At 40.8% G+C, this 21,400-nt stretch overlaps 1 protein-coding gene across 1 annotated transcript in view; it reads right to left on the bottom strand.

Annotated features, from left to right (window-relative positions):
* The window catches only part of WTAP (WT1 associated protein), a 73,905-nt gene that overhangs the window by 22,465 nt on the left and 30,040 nt on the right, over positions 1–21,400 (bottom strand). The window contains exons 4-6 of the mRNA XM_073557715.1: positions 17,737–17,795; positions 9,821–9,948; positions 3,854–4,032 (exon numbers count right to left, since the gene is read on the bottom strand). Coding sequence (XP_073413816.1) covers positions 3,854–4,032; positions 9,821–9,948; positions 17,737–17,795 — 366 coding nt within the window. The remainder of the gene's footprint in view (positions 1–3,853; positions 4,033–9,820; positions 9,949–17,736; positions 17,796–21,400) is intronic.

Raw genomic sequence — 21,400 nt, 5'->3', positions numbered from 1 at the left:
TGTGTGATACTTACCTCCGACTGGCTCCCCCACTGTCCATCGCTGATCGAGCAAGATCGGCCAGCTCCATTTCTCGTCGGGCGCTTCCTGTGGCGCCGACGAGCGACGTGTGGAGGCGGGCGGGAGGACGTCAAGATCGCTGCGTCTGAAAGGTAAGTATCGTCCGCTGTATCGCTGTGAGATCTGCCTGTGTGGCAGCTCACTAGCGATCATTTAGCGATGCACCAGCGATACTGACCGGGTCGTATCGTGGTCTGGATCGCTGGTGCATCACTAAATGTAAAAGGGCCTTAAGGCTAAGTGCACACGCTGCGGATTGGTCTGCAGATTTTTTACCTGTGGAACCTGCGGTTTATCATCTCTAGAGTGGAGGAGATGGTAAACCGCAGCAGAATCCGCAGAAAAGAATTGACATGGCAATTCTTTCTGCAGATTCAAAACCGCAGCTTTTCCGCAGTTAAAAATCCGCAGCATGTGCACAGCAGAATGTAAATCCCATAGGATAACATGCTACTGTACACTGTCTGCAGAACTGCTGCAGTTCTGCTGCGGCCAAAACCGCATCGGAACCGAGCGTGCGCACATAGCCTAAAAGGGCTGTTACCGCCTGACAATCAGCTGTGACAGAGCACACCTTGTTAGTTTATTCATACATTTCCAGAAGTACTAAAACAAAAACTGCATAGTTGCTGCAGCACTGTTATTCCCCATAAACTATACCCATTTATTGATGTCTAGTAAATAGTATAAAATCTAATTGGATATTTTGGTTAATTTAACAAAAAAAGCAAATTATACTTATTTTCCATAAGTTTAAGCACTCATTCTGTGAACAGTAAATGTGTCCAACAGCATATATTACAAGTACAAGGGGTGTGCAAGTTTAAATAGTCAAAACTTTAATTACAATCTTGTGGCATATCCACTGGATAAACCACAAATGTATGAGATATGGGTACTGCATCTGGGACCTGCAATTACTTAAAGGGGTTGGCCACTACTAGCTGAGCTTAGTGGTTCTGCCCACTGCAACAATTTGTGCCAACTGACTAACAGGAACACTAAAAGAATACAGGTGGCTCACATAAGTCCAATGTAGTCATGAGGAGAGCAGTCCCCTTCCTCTCAGGGAGGCTGCTAAGAATATATGTAAAAACAGAAGATTATAAGTCGCCACAAAGAGAGGAGGTAGTTGAGCAAAATGGCACAATTTATTTATTTTGTACCATTTTGATAAATTTGTTCGTTAGTACCTTACATGGACAAGCGACACAATCGTTCTATGCCATTTTTAAGTTAATCAGAAGTGCAAATTGCACAAGCACAGCCAGTACAGTAGCCACTTTTACTGGGAAGTGTCAAATTAACATTTCAAGACCATCAGTCTAGATTTACTCACAATTTGCAGCACTATTGAAAAAAAGTGTGAGATCAAGAATTAGTGGAAAGCTTAGCAGCAAACAAGATCACCACAATCTCTCTTTACTCAGCCCTATTATTCTTGAAGAGTAACAGGGATTTATAGAGCGACAACACAAACTGTGCACTGCTGCATGTAAACTCTGATGAGTCGCTAAAGTTTGTACATGCTTCTCCCACAGACTTCTGTGTAATGTATGAAACACCCATACACTGCACAGAGGCGCTTTACTTCTGCAGCTATGCCGCTAATAAGGGTTTACAGAATCTGTGACTAGTGAACTTTGAGTGACTACTAAGATACATTGAAACACCAAATAAAAGGTTCATTTAAAAAAGTCTCGGTTGCATTCGACCACAAACATTTTCCAAGCAGTGCAAAAGAGCACAAAAATAATGAAGAGCTGCCGTGTCATGCAACGTTCATGGTTGTTTTCAGTCTGAATATCTACTTTTATGGTGAATACAAGATTTCAATAGCAAACAATGGTACAAGCTTAAATGTTGCTTCCATATGGGTATTCTACTACATTTATGTTCTCAATTTTGACCAGCAAAAAATGTAGAGAGTAACCGTTGTTTTTATTTCATAGATCAATAATGCACAGAAAAATAAACAACTTTGTAAGATATCTTATCAGAGAAAAACATTCTTCTTTCTCCACCATGCCTGATTATTTCTCAGTTCCTGTGTAAACTCTGCAACTGTTTGAGACAGATTGCTACATTACTGAGATAGAAGATGACCATTACTGCTGATAACAGTCTATATAGATGGAAGGGGAGAGGAGGAGGGAAGAGCTGTTTATAGCTCCTCCATCCAATTCCCCTCTCCCAGCTACATAGTAGACGGCCGCTACTAATAAAATTCTTAGTCATTTAATAATCTGTCTTCACTGAACACAGATTTGACCCAGAAATTCAGAAATCTGAATAAGAATCAGTCCTGGTGGAGAAAGAAGCAGATTTCTCTGATAGCACAAAGTTTTTTATTTTCTAGTGTGCTATTGATTTATGCAATAAAAGAACGGTTTCTCTTTAAATAAAGAGAACACAGACATTTGTGATGAGAAACGATGTGTGGCAAAGCAGAACTTACCTGTTTTTGTTAAAAAAAAACAACAACCCTCTATTCTCAAAAACAAGGTTCACACACAAAAACAGTGTTTTTGTATATTATATATCTATTTTAAAAATGTCATTTAACTGCTATTTCATATAGGAGGGAGAAACCCACCATATCCAAAATAAATATTAGACAATAAAACACAGAAAATATTTGATTATTAGATTATCAAATGACTAAAACATTCCTAAAACTGGAAAAGAAAGGTTTGTGTCATCCAAGGAAAAAAAAAATAGAAAAATGTTGAAAGTCTAAATATGTAAATCCTTAGTGGCAAACAAACTCAAAGTGCATTTTTGCCAATAGTCTTTCTTGGCCGCACCTGAAGTAAAAAAAAAAAAAAAAAAAAAAAAAGTACACAAGATACAAAGAGCAGTATTAAAACATGTAACTTAAGTGCATATGATAGTAATACCAGTAAGCTTAATAGAATATCAGAAATGCATGTCTTAATATTTCAGGTGATCTAATTGACTCTTTTTGCTACAGTCTTGCTAACTCTAGCAACAACAGTCTGGTAACATTATTATTTATAAACCAAGCTCATTTCTTGTGGAGGTACATAAAATACCTCTATGTAATGAATCCCAAAAGTAATACCATACAAAAGAGAAGCGTGCTTAAAACAAACGCCAACCTTCTGATACATGCACAAAAAGCTGGCTGTTAAAAAGCAAACACTACTCTGGTGTCAGGATAAAGTGTCAAAAGCTATCGGCAACCCCTTAAAAACAAAAATCACCTTAAGGTTTGACATTGGGCCCAGAAGTTCATTGAACAATCAAGAAGTCCAGAGTCTTATTTGAATATGCGGACTTAGAATGTCTATAAGTCACTAGGCTCAATGAACAATCCACCTTTTACGGGAAATTTACATGTTCAATTACATGCTTTATGGCAAAAGAAAATAAAACAAAAAAAAACAAAAAAAAAAAAACTAAGTTCTCTCCTCCATAAATGGACACTGACACAATGTGCCACACTTCTTTTTCTGCCTGAATTTTCTTCAGAGTGTCTAAGTGTTCTAGAAAATGGGGACACTGTTGGTTGCGGCCTCTTCTTCGGATTAGTCCGATGCTCTCAGGCCTCTGAAGCAAATGAAGGGAGGAAAATAAAAAGCTGAAATACAAGGTTCATCTGATAAGTTTTACACTAAGCATTACAAGCTGGACAATGTAAGAAAGAGGCTTTTTGGCTCACAGAGTCTGAGTCTTGGTGTGCAAAACGAGTACTTGGCCATCCCACCATAGCACTCTCGCAGTGGGATTGTCAGGGAAGTCTTGACTGGGGAGTATGTGGATTGTTTACCTATCAGGCGTAAATTTCCAGGCACTCAGTTCATTTTGGGCTTGCTCCAGTTTGTCTTTAGTCTGTTCCAGTTCGCCTTTCATTTTGAGGAAAAACAAGTTGATGGCTGGGTCAACCATAGTTGTTCTCAGCTGGGCAACACTTGGCTGCTGGACTTGCTTGAGATGTTGAATTTGGTTCTGGATAGAGGAGCCAATAAAAAACAATTACCAGCTTATTAGGCAAGGAAGATAACAGACCTAAAGTGCCACCATGGATTTCACAATCATCACAAGTTCATAACCAATTGGAAAATTCTTTTTTTTTTTTAAATCCTGCAGGAGAGAAAGCCTAATCTTTTTGTTAAAAATTTGTTATTTTTATCTAAATTTATCATTTTTGTTTTAGTGTGCCAAAACTTGAAGCTACGGTATTTAAGTCTTCAATGTTCTCGGCGCATGTCCACAGGTGGGGCAACAATGAGACACAAAATACTACTATGGGAATAATTTTAAAACTCTCCCAAGGGCTTCCTAAACTGGGCTACCCTGCAAGTTTATGTGAAACCCTCAAGACATGAGATCACATCAACTAACCAGAGAAAGCAATATTTAGTACATATTAAGAAATCAGTAGTAAATGTGAAATTGTAAAAACTTGTTAATATATCATACGGCAAGACCCTGTTTATCCTGTACATCCGCTCTGTGCTTGTAGGCGCTTTGTAAACTTTCCAAAACTTTCTCAGACCTCGCAATAAAAAGAAAACTCTTTACAGTAATGCAGCAAAAGAGTAAAATGAGGTTGAAGCTGCTGCTTTTTAACAGTAAAAGGAGAAATCTGAATGTAAAAGAGGGGACAGATCCAATTGACTCAGAGCCCTATCTTTTGTGTGCAGCAAGAAAATCCACCAACAAGCCCAAGCAGAATGCATGAAAAGAATATATTTCTATAGCCATACAAACCAGAAAAGAAAAAAAAAACACTTAGCTGCACTGCAGTGAGGATGCAATATACAAGAAATGATGCTATTCCCAGCACGCACTCAAATTTTATTTTGCTTTTCCCACTTTCTATCTTAAAAGAGAACAAGCCATTTAAAACATGGAACTGCAGGCTAGAAAAAAGTGACTATTCTGAGATAAACCATTAAAAGGTCCACTAATAAATAGCAGGAATTGTATTTTGTGTTGTACACAATGATGTTACCCTCGGTGTGAGGGGCCTTTACTACACACTAAAGTCTGCAAGTTTTTGAGTTTATTTTATGAAACCAAAAGGGGAGAATATAAAATTAGACTGCATTGTAAAGCAATGTATAAAGAACAAATAACTGAACAAACAGCCCCAATGGGCTATATACCAGCTAATGGTATCTGTATACTAGGGATCAGTATGGCCTCCATGTATTGCTACATTTCAGGTGAAAGTGATCCTGTCAGATCCCCCATGCCCTCTGACCCAGCAGCATTCACCTATGTATGATTAAACTCCCTGCCTAATACAGGGCTGGTTAGCAGGGAATGTAACCATACATAGGTGAATGTTGCTGGGTCAGAGGGCATGGGGCACCGGACAGGTTCCCTTTAATATTTACTGTGCTTGTTTCCTATACAAGCTCATCTCACAGCACCTTCACCCGAGTCCTGAAAATCTTCTCTTGAGTCTCCTCTCATACTATATCAATTGTAATTCTCCACCTATTCCTTGTGTCACAATTTTAATCCCCGTCTCTCTTTTCTAACTTAACATGATCTCCTGACAAATTTCTGGCCCCTATTCACAGGCTCATCCTTAATTCAAATCCCGTTTCTCCTGTACTCCAATCATTTCACTCCTTTCTCTTCAACACTTTTTGTCGTTTTTCATCTTTTATTTATATGTATTAGTTTTCCTTTGCCCTTTTATTTTGGTACCTTTAACTCTGACCAGATGGCTCCTCTGTTTAATGTCCTCTTTATGGATCTCTTTCACAGGCTCATCCTGGGTTCTAATCCCATTTATCCTGCCCTCATCTTTTTACGACTTTCTTTTCAACACTTTGTCCTTGAAGCTATGTTTACACGTTGCATTTTTTTATGCAAATGTTAAGCTGCGTTTTACAGTACCAGCAAAGTCTATGAGATTTGAAAAATCTGATGAACTCATTGGTTTTATTTTTCTGACAGATTTGGAAAACTGCTGCGTTTTTGAAAACTGGAGCATGTCTCTTCTTTTCAACATTTATTCACCAATAGAAAACAATGGGTAACTGCAAAAACACAGCCAAAAATGCAGGTATCAGGTTTTGCTGTGCTTTTGGTGCAAAAACTTTAAAGAGGTTGCATCGTGATTTTTCTGCAGTACTAAACTTTATCAGCACGCACAAGAGACAACATAAACGGATGCAAAAACTGCAGCAACTACGCAGCAAAACCTGCTTTTTTGTTGTAGCAGCTTCTGCCTGCAGAAAAAGAAGCCAAAGCAAAAACGCCAAGTGTTTATACACTTATTCATCTATTTCTATTTTGTAATTTCTATGTATAGCTCCCTTTTCTATATCAGCTTTCTCTCATCTGCCTAGGTGGCTCCTCTGTTAAATATGCCCTTTGTGGCTTCTAGTCGCTGGCCCATCCCAGGTTCTTATCCCATGTCTCCTAAACACTGTCCTCTATTCACCCATTTACATTTTATCATCAAATAAGTAGAATTTTTTTTCTCTATATTTAATCAATTTGAAGTTGCCAGTTGACATTCCCTCTGCCTCCTAATTTCACTACTGGTTTAAGTGTTCCTGTGGATGTTCCCTATGTAATTGGAATCCATTTTGGGTCCTTTAAAAACTCATCTGTAGTCAGGTTTTGAACAATTTTTTTTTTGTCCACTTGATAAAGACGCCGGCACAGCATTGAAACGCGTTGCAAGTAACAAACCTTAGTGTCATCATCATTTCTTAAGAATTTATTTACTCTAGCAGCGCAGCCCACCTACATGTTCATCCAACCGGATCTAGTGTTTCCCCGGAGGATTTTTCCACCAACAGCTGTTTTTCTTCATGCCTACATAGTAGTTGTGCCTGTCACAACTCCACCAGGTGAGCGTATCCAGCACTCTCCTACTCTCCCTCCGTAGGGCATTATCACCCTAGAGTGTGCGGTATTCCACTTCTAGATGTAGTCATGTATTGCTGCATAGCATCTGTAAACACAGATTTGCTGTGTGCACTCAGCATAATGCCATGTATTCCTCATTTTATTGCTATTTAGGAAAACCAAGTACTTGGGTATATTCACATGGTGCAGGCAGGAGAGTAAGGGCTCATTAAGACAGTGATTTTTCTCTCTGATTAAAGATTCATCGGAGTTTGGTCAGTGTCAGTTTTTACCATCCCAATTTGGTCAGCATTTCATCATTTTCTCCTGGATGAATAAATTAATTGATGAAAGCCTCTCAAATCTAACAGACACTGCAAAGCAGCACACAAATAGTAGTATTCAAGTAAGGTACAATTTTTTCCACAGACCCATAAAGACTTGTATTGGCGAGTTAGATCTAGGACTCTGATCCAAATCGGACACATCTCCATGATTTCGAGCGGACCACTCAGGTTTCAAATAAATACAGACATGTGAACATCTCTATATACTATTATAGAAAAGGGTGATACGAGTAAAAGCCCTAAGGCAATAATCACACTTGCTTTGGGGCATTTACTTTGTCTGCTCCATTTTTATGAACAAATGAAATTAAAGTGCACCAATCAGTTCCTACAAAAAAAGCAACAAAACGAGAGTTGATGAAATTATAACACTTTACTTAAATACATATCAGCAGTCAGATTTCCCTAAACAAGTTTTATTCTCACTTTGCCAGTGATAATCTGATGAGATTCTCCTTTCTAGGAGGAACCTGCACAGGGGTGGGGGGGGACTGATTCTATACAGCATCTAAATGGTTCATAGAGCAGGCTTTAGGATGGAATCAAACTGCCCGTGTTGTGTTCACTAGTTTGTTTAATACAATGAGAGAAACAAATGATTTTTCTCATAAAATAAACTTGGTGAACTGCTTTACCCAAGCATCCCAATGAGAAGGGAATCAGTGAAGTGTAAATCAAGAGATTTTTTTCTTTCCTTTAACAAGGAGTGTGAATTTTACTTCATACTGAATACTGTTACACATCAGTTATGTAATATAGAGGACATAGCCACTTTTAAAAAGTTAACCTGCTAAAAGTAGGACACAGCTGCTGAGAGAACCAATCTGAGTCTCTTGCCACAAGTAGAAGAGAGCCAGCAGCAGTCAAACCAGAGAGAGGACTAGGACTTACCTGTACAACTTTTTCTATCCTGCATCTCACAGTGCCACATATGCAACTACATTCAGCATGGGGTAAGAGACTCTCTCCTGTGTTAACATGCAGCACTGACTCAGTCCCCCAAACCACCTCTCAGTTGCATCTCCCAGCCCAAAACCAGGAAGCCTAACAAACAGGCAATCCCCCCCGCATGTGTTTCGGCCGTCTAAGGCTGTGTGCACACGCTGCGGATTAGGTGCGGATTCATCCGCGCGGATTTTGTAAAATCCGCAGGTGAAACCGCAGGTCAAAAGACCTGCGGTTTTACCTGCGGATTGCTCTGTGGTTTTGCCCTGCGGTTTTTCATCTCCTCAATAGAGGAGATGGCAAACCGCAGGAGAATCCGCAGAAAGAATTGACATGTCAATTCTTTCTGCGGATTGAAAACCGCAGATAATCCGCGCGGAAAATTCCGCACCGTCTGCACTGCGGTTTTTGATTCCCATAGGGAATCATGGTACTGTACACCGCAGCAAAAACTGCTGCGGGTCCGCAGCGGCCAAAACTGCTGCGGAACCGCAGCAAAATCCGCAGCTTGTGCACACAGCCTAACAGCTGCAAAGATGCGAACATATTATTCGAGCACGCCCAAGATACTCTGATAAAAAGTTCTCCGAGCACGCTTGCTCATCACTAATAACCACCAATGGGGTCCTACTGCTTCAGTGTGCATCAGTTATGCAACGTATCTGTTGCAGTTACATTGTTCTCCGAATTAATCTGGTAATTCAGAGAAAATATACTTTAGCGATTATCCTGGGACCATAGCCAGGGACTAGATTTATCTGGCTTCGCCCTGGCTGACTTTCTGGGCGCTATGGCAAGTGATTGACAGATCTCTCACTATAAGGACAGACCATAGTCAAATTAGTATAATCTCTACCTATGCTCAGGCTGTAGTTCATGTGGACTTATTTTTATCAGCAATAATAAGGTAACAGGTTCCTCATTTACATTTGTGTGTTCCTAAAAATGGAACAAAAGTAACGCAGGTGTGACTATAGCCTTACATGAATGACTGCTTTATGACTTGACTACAAAGCCATTTAGCTGACAGTCAAGCAGAGAAGGTGGGACTAGGCGAGGGGGCAGAGGAAGTGCTTGGATACTCTTAACAACAATTAAAAGTCTACATTTCCAAAATAATTAAGACAGTGATTTTATTTCAGTCAGGGAGCAACAGATTGCACAAGTCTGGATGACATTCAGAGAGCAATATGACCATATAAACAGACAGAGGTGGGGAGGGGGTGCGACAGATTGCCCATAAAGTCCATAAACCATTTTTCCCCCAAAAAAAATTCCTCGTCTAGTAAAACACACCTTTAGATGTAACTTTGCCCTGTGTTTATTTTAGATGCATTTAAGAAAAGCTTTGTTTCACACCAATTCAGATTGTAAAATGAACAGAAAGGTATTGAACACCATTGCTAATCTTGCTCGAGAAAACCAACAACTGTCCAATGGACTTTATCTAGTATTACAGAAGAAATACATTTTGTGAATGGTACGGATCTGCAATATCAGACAGCATATAAACAAATCACAGTACAGCTTCTTAAACAAATTCAAGTTTCTTTTTCAACAATTCGGCAAAAAACAGCAAAATAAACACTGTGGTAGAGTTGTATGGAAATAGATTTGGAACTAACCGTGCATTCCTGCATCTCCTGCTCCTTAGTAGCCAATCTCATGACTAATATATTCTCTCTTCGGGCAGACTCTTGCTGTTGCTGTTTAAGCTTTTCTTCAGATTCTCTAAGTCCAGTTACATCATTAGCTGCACACACAAGTTAAAAAAAACATAAGACTTTTTTAATCTAGCAACTTGTGGAAAGCCAATTGATGCTCAAATATATAATATTTGGTGCACTGGAGCAATACAAATACTTTTTTCAAACATGTTTTAATATTAATAAAAGGTTGAAAATTAAACATCCTGGGAATAATTTGAGATTGAGTTTTAAGTGGGAAACAGAACAGACTATATCATTATATATTACAAGTTACTACTAGAGGTCCATTTACATGATCCGATAATTAGAGAATGAGTTTTTATTGGAAAACTGTTTACCTCAGATCAATTACACACATATAAATAGGCAACTGTAACATACAGCTCTGGCAAAAAGTAAGAGACCACCACATCAAAACCCTGTCATGGGCAGCCCAATCTCCAGACCTGAACCCCATTGAAAACCTCTGGAATGTCATCAAGAGGAAGATGGATAGTCACAAGCCATCAACCAAAGAAGAACTGTTTACATTTTTGTACCAGAAGCAGTGTGAATGACAGGGGGCAAGCATGCCAAGACGCATGAAAGCTGCTTTTAAAAATCATGGTTATTCCACAAACTATTGATTTCTGAACTCTTCCTGAGTTAAAACATTAGTATTGTTGTTTCTAAATGATTATCAACTTGTTTTCTTTGCATTATTTGAGGTCTGAAAGCACTGGTTCTTTAATTTTGACCATTTCTCATTTTTAGAAAAAAAAAATACAAAATTTAGTGCTTGGAAATTCGAAGACATGTTGTCAGTAGTTTCTATAATAATAAATGCCCTAAGCAACTTCCGGTTGTAACAACTTCCGTCCAGTTGTAACCGGTGAAGTCGCACACCTCTTTCCATGTTAACCCTCAACACACACACTCCACTCACCTTTCACCATCTCCACTCACTCTTTCACTCCACATACGACCCTTTCTCTCACCCCGTCTCTCATACTCACGCCGTCATCGCTGCTGATCCACGATCCCCGACATCTTCTTCCACTGGCGCCATCCTGGATCCAGACTTCCTCCACGCCGGCGACATGTTCTTGCGGCGACGCCATTTTGGATCGGCGAAATCCCGCGATAGTCAAGATGGCGTCGCCGCAAGAACATGTCGCCGGCGAGGACGACGTCGGGATCCAAAATGGCATTGGTGAAAACTCGCGAGATTTCGCCGACGCCATTTTGGATCCAGACGTCGTCCACGCCGGCGACGCCATCTTGACTATCGCGGGATTTCACGATACTCAAGATGGCGTCGCCGCAAGAACATGTCGCCGGCGTGGACAACGTCTGGATCCAGGATGGCGCCGGCGGAAGATGATGTCGGGGATCGTGGAGCAGCGGCGATGACGGCGTGAGTATGAGAGACGGAGTGAGAGAAGGGGTCGTATGTGGAGTGAAAGAGTGAGTGGACGTGAGTGGAGATGGTAAAAGGTGAGAAGAGTGTGTGTGTTGAGGGATAACATGGCAAGAGGTGTGATGCTATCGCATCCTCCCGATGCGATAGCATCGGGCCATAATCTAGTATAGAATAAAAGAGCAATTTACATTTTACTCAAAAATATACCAAAAAGAAAGATCGGACAAACTGAAAATTTTGCAGTGGTCTCTTAATTCTTGCCAGAGCTGTATGGTAACAAAGGTATCTACTTCTCTCTCTTCCTGCACGGACTGTTTATTTTCAAAAGTTTCAATTAACGTCAAAAGTTTCAATTAACGGAGAAAATATGTATTCAGTGAAGACAGGTTGTTACATTACTGAGATAGTGGATGGCAGCTGCTACTGATACGATTCCCTCTTAGTAATGTAAAAATCTGTCTGCACTGAATACAGATTTAATGCGTAAACTGAAAGTTTTAAAAATTAATGTTCACGCTCACTCCTGGAAGAGAAAGAAGCAGATTTCTCTGATAAGAGTAACAAAGTTTCTTATTTTCACATGTATTATTGATTTATGACAATTTTTGCAACCAAAACTGAGAGCAGCACAATGTAGAGACATTGACCCTGATCCCAGCAATGTGTCAATTACTGGGCTGTCTACTGTGGTTTAGATATAATCACAGTTTAAATCAGCAGGAGATTAAACTATGGTAAACCTGCTGCCATGTAGTCCCTTTTGTTCATGAGCTCGATACCCACACACCTCTGATTGGCAGCTTTATGCCTATGCAGAGTGTACACAGAAAGCTGCCAATCAGTGGTGTGGGCGGTGTTATACAAAGCTCAGCATTCAGAGAACTGCTAGATCTGAAGTAGATAAAATGGTCATTTATTCACCCAAAATCAAACCGCCAAATGACTGATACATGGCTGGAATCAAGTTCTCTGCTCCTACCATCATGCTCCTCTCAAATGGGGTATCAAACACATGGTGACAAATTCCTTATAGACTTACAAAAATAAATCAGTTATTAGAACATAACATCCTGTGTAAATGGGAGATGTATCTGATAACATAACACTATGAATATAGGACGATCATACACATGTGGTCGGCCCATGTAAGAAGATCATTAATTGGCTTGCGTGTGGTCGACTGGCAGCTGGTTAATGGCTGCGATTGTGAAATGTAAACTTGGTCAAAACGTTCTTTTGCGGAGAGGGAAAAAAATATGAATGAATGCTGCCGCTCAATAAAGGCAATACGGGTGGTTTCACAGAGCATCTTATTGGGAAACCACCTCAGAAGTTTAGGATACAATTTTATTTGTTCCGAGACCACAAATAGATATGAAAAGTATGAGACATATAAAGTCAAACTGTTTCCACTTTACATTATTTTAGTTCCTTTTCAATCTATTCGGTTCCCTTTAAAAAAAAAAAGTAAATAAATAATGTGAAGTAAATGTTTTTGCTTGTATTGCTTTTTTTTTCCTCCGAGAGTCGTAACTTTTTTACTTTTCAGTCGATGGAGCTGAGGGCTTTTTTTTGCGCATCATCACTGAGAATGTTCACTACTCGGATTTATTGTGGCTTTGGTAAAACCTGGTGGATGATAATAGGATTGGGCTAATTTTCATGGCTCAGTATAGCAGAATAGAAGAATGCTACAGTATTCATCAGTGACTAATGTCGCAAATAATCTTTTTTTCTAAAGAGATAAGCCCTGATTCTTCATTGCGTTTTGTGGCTTTTTTATGGAGATGTGTGTATTGTGAGGTTTATTTGGCATCCAATTATTCATTTTTGAAGTATTTTAAAATATGCTCACATTTTTTTCCCCCCTTGTGAGCAGAGTTTAGCAATTCCATGTTTTCATCCGATTCATCAATTTAGACAAAATTAGGTGTAACTTCACTGGAGTTCCCCCATATATTTTTGATTACTCTAGAATTTTTGTGCAATTTCTTAACCATTTTGAGGAAAGGGTGACATCTGGCACAAAAAAAAAAAAAAAAATGAAAAAACAGCCTAATGCAGAAAAATAATACTTTAACTTTGCATAAAGTTTCATGAATCGCATGCACCATTTTGAAGAATTTGGCACCAAAAACCGTAACTAATAGTACAAAAGGAAAAATTACGGCACTTAAAAGAAACAAAAGAAAAAGGAAAAAAATGAAAAAAAAAACAAAACACAATTGTGACCCCTGATATAGTGACAGCTAGTTGGTGGTGCTGCCAATGGGTTAGCATGACAGCTGGGGGTCTGCAGAAGACCCCGCTGCTTGTCACTGTAGATCCCTGCTGTACCACAAGCGATCACATCTTCAAGTCTCCTAAGGAGACTACTGAAGCACATAAAAAGTAGAAAAAAAAGGTTTACAAAGGTTTTTTAAAAAATTAAAATATAAACATTCAAATCACCTATTTTGCCCCAAACTAAAATATAAAAAACGCAAAAAAAAATATATCAAAAATACACGTGGTATTGCCATGTTCAGAAACGCCTGATCTACCAATATATAAATTAAATTAATCCGATCAGTAAACAGCGCAAGGAGAAGATCAAAAACGCTAGAATTAAGTTTTTTGGTCACTGCAACTTTGCAATAACAGGCAACCGAAACATCGTATCAATAAAATCGTCAGCTCAGAAAGCAAAAATAAGCTTCCCACCCCAAGTCTTGGAAAATGGAACTTTATTTATTTATTTTTTTTTTTAAACAAAACTTGGATTTTTTTTCTCCACTTAAATAAATAGAAAAAAACCTATACATGTTTGGCATCTGCAAACTTGTAATAACCTGGAGAATCATAATGGCAGGTCAGTTTTAGCATTTAGTGAACATGGTAAAAATATAAATAAGTGTGGAATTGCAGGGTTTTTTTGCCATTTCATCGCACTTGGGATATTTTTCCCATTTTCCAGTACACTATATGGTAAAATCAATAGTGATGTTCAAAAGTACAAGACATCCTGGAAAAAAAACAAACAAGTCCTCACATGGCCATAGTAATAGGAAAATAAAAAAAAGTTATGGCTCTGGAAAGAAGGGGGGGGGGGGGGGGCAAAAAATGAAAACGCACTAACAAAAATTCTAAAGGTCGTGAAGTGGTTAAAGAAATCTTTTGCACTTTACGCTGCCCAGCGCTGTTTTTCAGGCACTGCTCTGGTAATTGTGTTTAGGATGCAGTGATGATATGCTGACAGCGCTGCAGCCAATTACTAAGGCTAGGTTCACATAGCGTTATGGCAGGCAGTTTAACGGATGTGTTAAACGGACTACGCTAACGCTAGTCTTTTTATCGCATTTGAGCGATCACGTTAGCGCAGCTGCTCCTTCTGCACTAGCTGTGACGGACCCTCGAAAGCGGTAGACCGCATCCGCGGTCCGTCACAGCATAGCGGCACTTCGCTAGCGCATGCCGATTTTGATATGCGGCGATGCGCTAGGTTATGGCAGTCTATGGGTGGATAACGGTTGCGTTACATCGCGTTAATACCGCTTTGTAATGCAATCGTTAAACGGACTGCCATAACGCTATGTGAACCTGGCCTAAGCTCAGCTACCCTGCAAATGTAAAATGGCAGGAGATGCTGAGCTCAATGACTGTGTGCAGCACAGTCAATGTGACTTTACAGCTGCAGACAAACATTAGACATTAGGGTAACGCCGTTGACACATCTCTGGAGGATGTGGAGAGGGCAAATGTTTTTTGTGTTAAAAAAAAACAAAAAACCCACACACAATGAACTTCGCTTGAATGCAAAACTTTTGATGACAACCTCTCAAACTCTGTTTGGGTCAATAAAAGTGTCCTCTTTGTTTAAGCTGATCTGAACGGACAATGTGGCCACAATTACAGCTACTATATCATACTAAAGTTCAGTGCAAGAGCACACTATTTTCCTTCAAAATAAAAAATCAGGACTGAAGTATAAAAGGAAGCAGAACATAGCCTGCCTATTGCATTTGTTATCCTGACAGTCTTGCAGAGAACACATTTTTCTGTCTCCAATTTCCAGATAACAGTTGGAAAAAAAACTGGGCTTAAAAAGCGAGGAGTGCAAGGTACTAGGAAACTGGCTGAAGTCCATAAAGTCAGCAGCACCTTCCTCCTCCTGATACAGAAGTAACAGAGGCTGGATAACGTCTGTACGGCTATGTGCAAATGGTGCGGATTCTGCTGCGGATCCGCAGTGGATTTGGCCCTGCAGATTCGCAGCAGAAAAGCATGTGATGTACAGTAGCATTATAGGCTATGTAATACAAAATCCGCAGTGCACATGCTGCGTTTTTTTCAGTGCAGATTTGCTGCGGATTGAAAAATGCAGCATGTCACTTCTTTTGTGCGGTTTTGCTGCAGTTTTCCACCTGCTCCATTCTATAAATCCGCAGGTGGAAAACCGAACAAAACATGCAGTAAAACCGCGCAAAAAATGTACCAAATCCTCAGGAAAAATGAAGGTCATTTTACCTGCGGATTTAGTAAAATCTGCGCGGAAAATTCCACAGCAGATTCCGTACCGTGTGCACATAGCCTACTTCTGTCTTCTACTCTAGAGAAAGGCTCATAAGGGAAAAGGTTTTATCCCTGTGCAACACTAAAAAGTATCTTTCATTCATTAGTCAGCTTTAAATGCAATATAGGGCAGAATAGGAAAAAAAATGTATACCAAAAGGAAGATTAGATAAAAATTTATTGTTTGGCATTTTTACTACATTCAATATTCCCATCTTGGATATTCATGGCATATCAGCTGGATGGTCTGATAGATGAGGGCCGCACCTCTGCGACCTCTAAAGGGAGCTAGTAATCAGATTCCTCCTGCCTGAGCCAAGCACAGCATGAATTAGACACTGTGATTCGGAAATCGACTAGGTTTTAACTCTGAGGGTGTGAGCACATGTAAGCGTTTTTTTTTGCGCTTTTTAAGCATTTTTGCTGGTAAAAAAATCGCTTAAAAGAAGCACCTTTTGTGCATATTGATGCGTTTTTTCCTGCAAAAAAAAAAAAAACGCATTGCGGTAAAAAAAAAAAACAAAAAAAAACGCAGCATGCTCATTAATTTCGCAGAAAAATCTGCATTTCTAACTATTTTCTATGAGACTGGGGCCGCTCTGGAAAAAAAACACACAAAAAACGCGCGTTTTCTGGGAAGGAGTCCGGTTTTCATGCAGAAATTTTCTGCATACATGTGCACATAGCCTGAAACATACATTGAAAAGGAGGCCAGGGAATATGCATCTCAAGAAACGAGTATGAGACAGATCCCTCAGCAGCTTGTCTACATTTAATACTCTTGAACGACAGGTCCTTCCATTATATATACACACACAAATACAAGAAAGTCCTGTCAGACAAGGAGACTGGACAACATGAATCAGAGGGCAGGTTCCCTCTAACTGTGCAGACAAAAGGAGTCCCCTATCCCGCCTAATAATGTTACAGCACCCAAGTGGAGAAGAAATTGAGACGTGGCTATTTTTATATCTCCCACAGAAACGGACCGGCATCGGCGGAGAGTACAATTATTTTACTTGGTAGAAAGTGATTGAGAAGGGGTTATCTGAATAGTGGACAACCCCTTCAAGCTGTTACTTTAATGATTTTTTTTTTTTTTTTTTACAAAGTGGAAAAAAGTATTGGATTTTTTCATATTTTCACAGTTCACAACCAGTCTTCAAATCATACCAGTAGAGCAATCTGAATAATGATTGCTGTAAATGTGGAAGGATATCTACCTCTACGACTGCCACAACCCTCTTCTATGTAAGAGCAAATCTGTTTACTAGCTCTAGACCCCAGTGCCAGATCTCATCACCACTGCACTGCCCAGGACCTATTTTGCCAGAAGCTGCTGTGAGGATGTGGCACAGCTGCAGCATAGATGAACTGTGGATGGGCTCCACATACGTTGTAATGGGCTGCCCCGGTAATATAACTGCTGTGAATTGTGCTCGTCATAGGGCAAGCATGCACAGTTCACAATTGGGCTCCAGAACAGGAGATGGGTCAGACATTGTCCCTATACGCCTATGCTGTGTGGGTCATACTGCATCTGTGCAGGTCTCGTGCCCTCACACTTAACAGGAGCAAATAAGTTTAGTAGCCTCAATTAAAAAGGCATTTTAAAATAGTTGTTTATGGGCCAAGATGCGTCAAAAGAAATCTTGTGCCAAAAAAAACAAAAACCCACCACTGAATAACAAAGCAATTACAGATTGGATTATGTAACAATTACAGAACACAGGTCATTAAATGTTTTAACTTTAAAAAAAAAAGCTGTCTTTCTTTTATTAGAAAATAACTCAATTTCAAACATGAAAAATACTAAAAATTTCAGTGTATGCAGAATCAGAAGAGAAAAATGGATTTCAATAATTTTACACAGACTTACAATTCAGATCACTGTATTTGCCTTCTAGAGCTTGAACATAAGCTTCATATTGCTTCCACCTAAAACAAGATAAAAAGTTTTACAAAATTGCAAAAAAATTTACCCTCGCACTGGCCTTATTTCTGCATATTAACACACAGCTTGAGAATACAATAAATCCCAAGACAAAGGAAATGAACACTAGAAAATCAATAAAATATAAACATTTTTATTAGATACATATCATACAAAAGGTGTCTCATTAAGGCTAAGTTCACACATTGTGTTTTTGATGCATTTTTCCCTGCAGGCAAAAACCTGCTCCCTTGGCAGTAAGAAACCTGCTTTAAAAAACAAACAAACAGGTTTTACTTAGGTTTTTGTTTATTCTTGTCATTGTACTTTTGTCTCCTGCACATGCTGATACAGTTTAGTGAATAAAAATAATCTGATTGTACTTTATCAGGTTTTGGCACCAAAAACACAGCAAAAACTGATACCTGCGTTTATTCGGTATTTTTTGCACCACCCATTACTTTCAATGGGTGAAAAATGCTGAAAAAAGTGACATGCTGCATTTTGCAAAAAATAGAATTAGACTTACCGGTAATTCGGTTTCTAGAAACCTTCCACGACAGCATAGGAGGAGGTCGTCTCCACATGCTGAATGGGGGACAGGAAGCACGAGAGGTTAAAAGGTCCCTCCCAACTCCCTCTCACCAGAGACTTATAACTGATTACCATAGCACCGGTTACCTTAAGATTCTCAGAATTTGTCCATGAATACAGGGAGGGAAATAGTGTTGTTGTGGAAGGTTTCTAGAAACCGAATTACCGGTAAGTCTAATTCTATTTTCTCTAGCAACCTTCCACGACAGCATAGGAGGCATAACAACCTATACTGCACTGGGGGGGGGGGAGACAACGGCCTGAAGAACTTTTTGGCCAAAGACTAAATCCCTGTTAGATACAAGGTTTAATCTGTAATGTTTGGTAAAGGTATGTAGGGAGGACCAAGTTGCTGCCCTACAAATCTGCTCTGAAGATGCGCCTGCCCTCTCAGCCCATGGAGTAGAGGTAGACCGCGTTGAATGCGCCTTGATCCCTGCAGGGGGAGTGATGTTTTGCGCCAGGTAAGCTTCAGAGATAGCTCTTCTAATCCAGTTGGCAATGGTGTTCTTTGCCACCTTTTTTCCCTTGTTTGGGCCAGAGGTATGGATAAATAGGTTGTGATCGACTCTATAGGGTTTGGTACACTCCAAGTAGTGGAGAACTATACGTCTTACATCCCGCGTGTGAAACACCTCCTTTTTAGGGTTTGCTGGGTTCTGGCAGAATGAAGGAAGGATTATATTCTGTGACCTGTGAAAGTCAGACACAACCTTCGGTAGAAAGGATGGATCAAGAGAGAGCACTATGGAGTCGTCTCTAACAGTCAGGTAGGGTTCCCTAACCGAGAGAGCTTGGAGCTCTCCCACTCGCCTTGCTGAAGTTATTGCTATAAGGAAGGCCACCTTACAGGTGAGGAGCTGAGAAGCACAGGATGACAAGGGCTCGAAGGGAGATTGAGTGAGACCAGTAAGTACCACATTCAAGTCCCATGTTGGGACAGTTATTAGTTTCTTTGGATGAAGTCTAGTGGCCGATGTCATGAATCTTCTTCTCCACCTGTGGTTGGCCAAGTCACAGTTGAACATAGAACTTAATGCTGACACCTGTACTTTCAATGTGCTAGGTTTTAGACCTAGTTCCAGCCCCCTCTGCAGGAAGTCCAGGATACGGGAAATGTTGGGCCTTTTTGGGTCAGGCCAGTCTGGTAGATACCATGAAGAGAACTTCTTCCATATTTTATTATATATAGCGATAGTGACTGGTTTCCGAGACTTCTGGAGAGTCTTTATTACCGCTTCCGATAGACCCCTGGCCCTCAGAATCTGGGCTTCAGTAGCCAGGCCGCCAACCTCATTCCCCGGAGGTTTGGGTGATGTAGAGGGCCCTGCAAGAGGTCGTCTTCCGTGGGTAGGATGAATGGCCCCTCCACCCGCAGTTCCGTTATCAGAGAGTACCAGCTCCTCTTTGGCCACAGCGGAGCTACTAGGATGGTTGGAGTTTGATCCTCCCGAATCTTCCTCAGGGTTGCAGCAAGGATTGAAACTGGCGGGAAGGCGTATGCTAGATGGAACCTCCACCTGTGGGCAAAGGCATCCACTCCCAGGGACCTGTCCCTGGGGTTTAGTGATAAGTAGTTTTCCACTTGAGCATTCTATCCTGAGGCTAATAAATCCACCTCAGGGAGGCCCCACCTGTCGACTAGTTTCTGGATGATTATTTTGTTCAGGGTCCATTCGCCAGGCTGGATGCTTTTTCTGCTTAGGAAATCTGCCTGAAGATTGGCGGTACCCTTCAGGTGAATTGCTGTCAAAGAACGGAGGTGCTTTTCGGCCCAGGAAAATATTCGGTTTGAAAGGCCCTCCAGGCTGCTGGATCTCGTACCCCCTGATATGCTGGCCCTGGACCAGGTGCTTTGCTGCCAGTAGAGCCTCCTCCACCGCCTTCCGCTCCCTGAAGTTTGAGGATCTTGCGCTAACTTCCTGGCTTTACAAACCCTGGAATGGGTGTCGAGACACTACAGCTCCCCAGCCTTTTTTGCTGGCGTCTGTCATTACCATGACTAATGGGGTCTGAGACCAGCTGATTCCCTTGCAATTTTTCGTGGTCTATCCACCATGCCAGCGAAGCTCTCACTACCCCTGGGGTCTGGACTTTCCTGTTCAGGCAGGTGTGATCCCGGTTCCAGTTTTTTTAGAATGTGTGACTGGAGCGTTCGGGAGTGAGCCTGTGCCCAAGGCACCGATTGGATACAGGTCATAGACCCTAGTATGGACATAGCTGACCTGAGGGTCGGGGATCTCTGTTCCCTGAACTTTGAGATCCTTGATATTATGGCTCTCTGTTGTTCCTCCGGGAGGAAGGCCATTTGATTTTTTGAATCCAGTCGGATTCCTAAGAATTTCACCTCCTGGGAAGGTTGGATTTTCGACTTCTTTATGTTCGGGATCCATCCTAACGACTGGAGAATATACAGAGTCTGAGTCACCTATAGCTCCAGAGTACAGTAGGAGGCTAATATTATTAGTAGGTCGTCCAGGTAGGATACAATACATATGCCCTGGCTTCTGATGTGGGACACAGCCTCTGTCATGATCCTGGAGAATACTTGAGGAGCAGATATCCCAAATGGAAGCACGTTGTACTGGTAGGGTTTTATTTCTGGACCCTGATGGATCGCGAACCTCAGATACTTCCTGTGGGAAGGATGGATGGGGATGTGGAAATAGGCATCCTTCAGATCTATAGTAGCCATAAAGTAATCCTGCCCTATCAGAGGAATGGCGGTCCTTACCGACTCCATCTTGAATTTGTGGTATGCAATGTGTCAGTTGAGGCCCTTTAGATTTATTATTATCCTCGACTCTCCTGTGGGTTTTTTTTTACTAGGAACAATCTGGAATAATGCCCTCTTCCTTGTTCCTCCACAGGGACCTGAGAGATGGCCTTTGACAGTAGAAGCTGCTGAATGCCGGAGTTTAGAGCTGGGATCTCCCAAGATGGTAGGGAGGTGACTCATACCCCGCGGGGGATAGGATTCGAGCTCCAGCAGTAGGCACTCTCTGATCACACTGAG

Source organism: Dendrobates tinctorius, unplaced genomic scaffold (assembly GCF_039654945.1).
Source record: "Dendrobates tinctorius isolate UK_male_01 unplaced genomic scaffold, ASM3965494v1 ptg000250l, whole genome shotgun sequence".
Classification (NCBI taxonomy): Eukaryota; Metazoa; Chordata; class Amphibia; order Anura; family Dendrobatidae; genus Dendrobates; species Dendrobates tinctorius.
The sequence above is the reverse complement of the archived record's forward strand: the minus strand, read 5'-3'. Positions and strand labels throughout refer to the sequence as shown.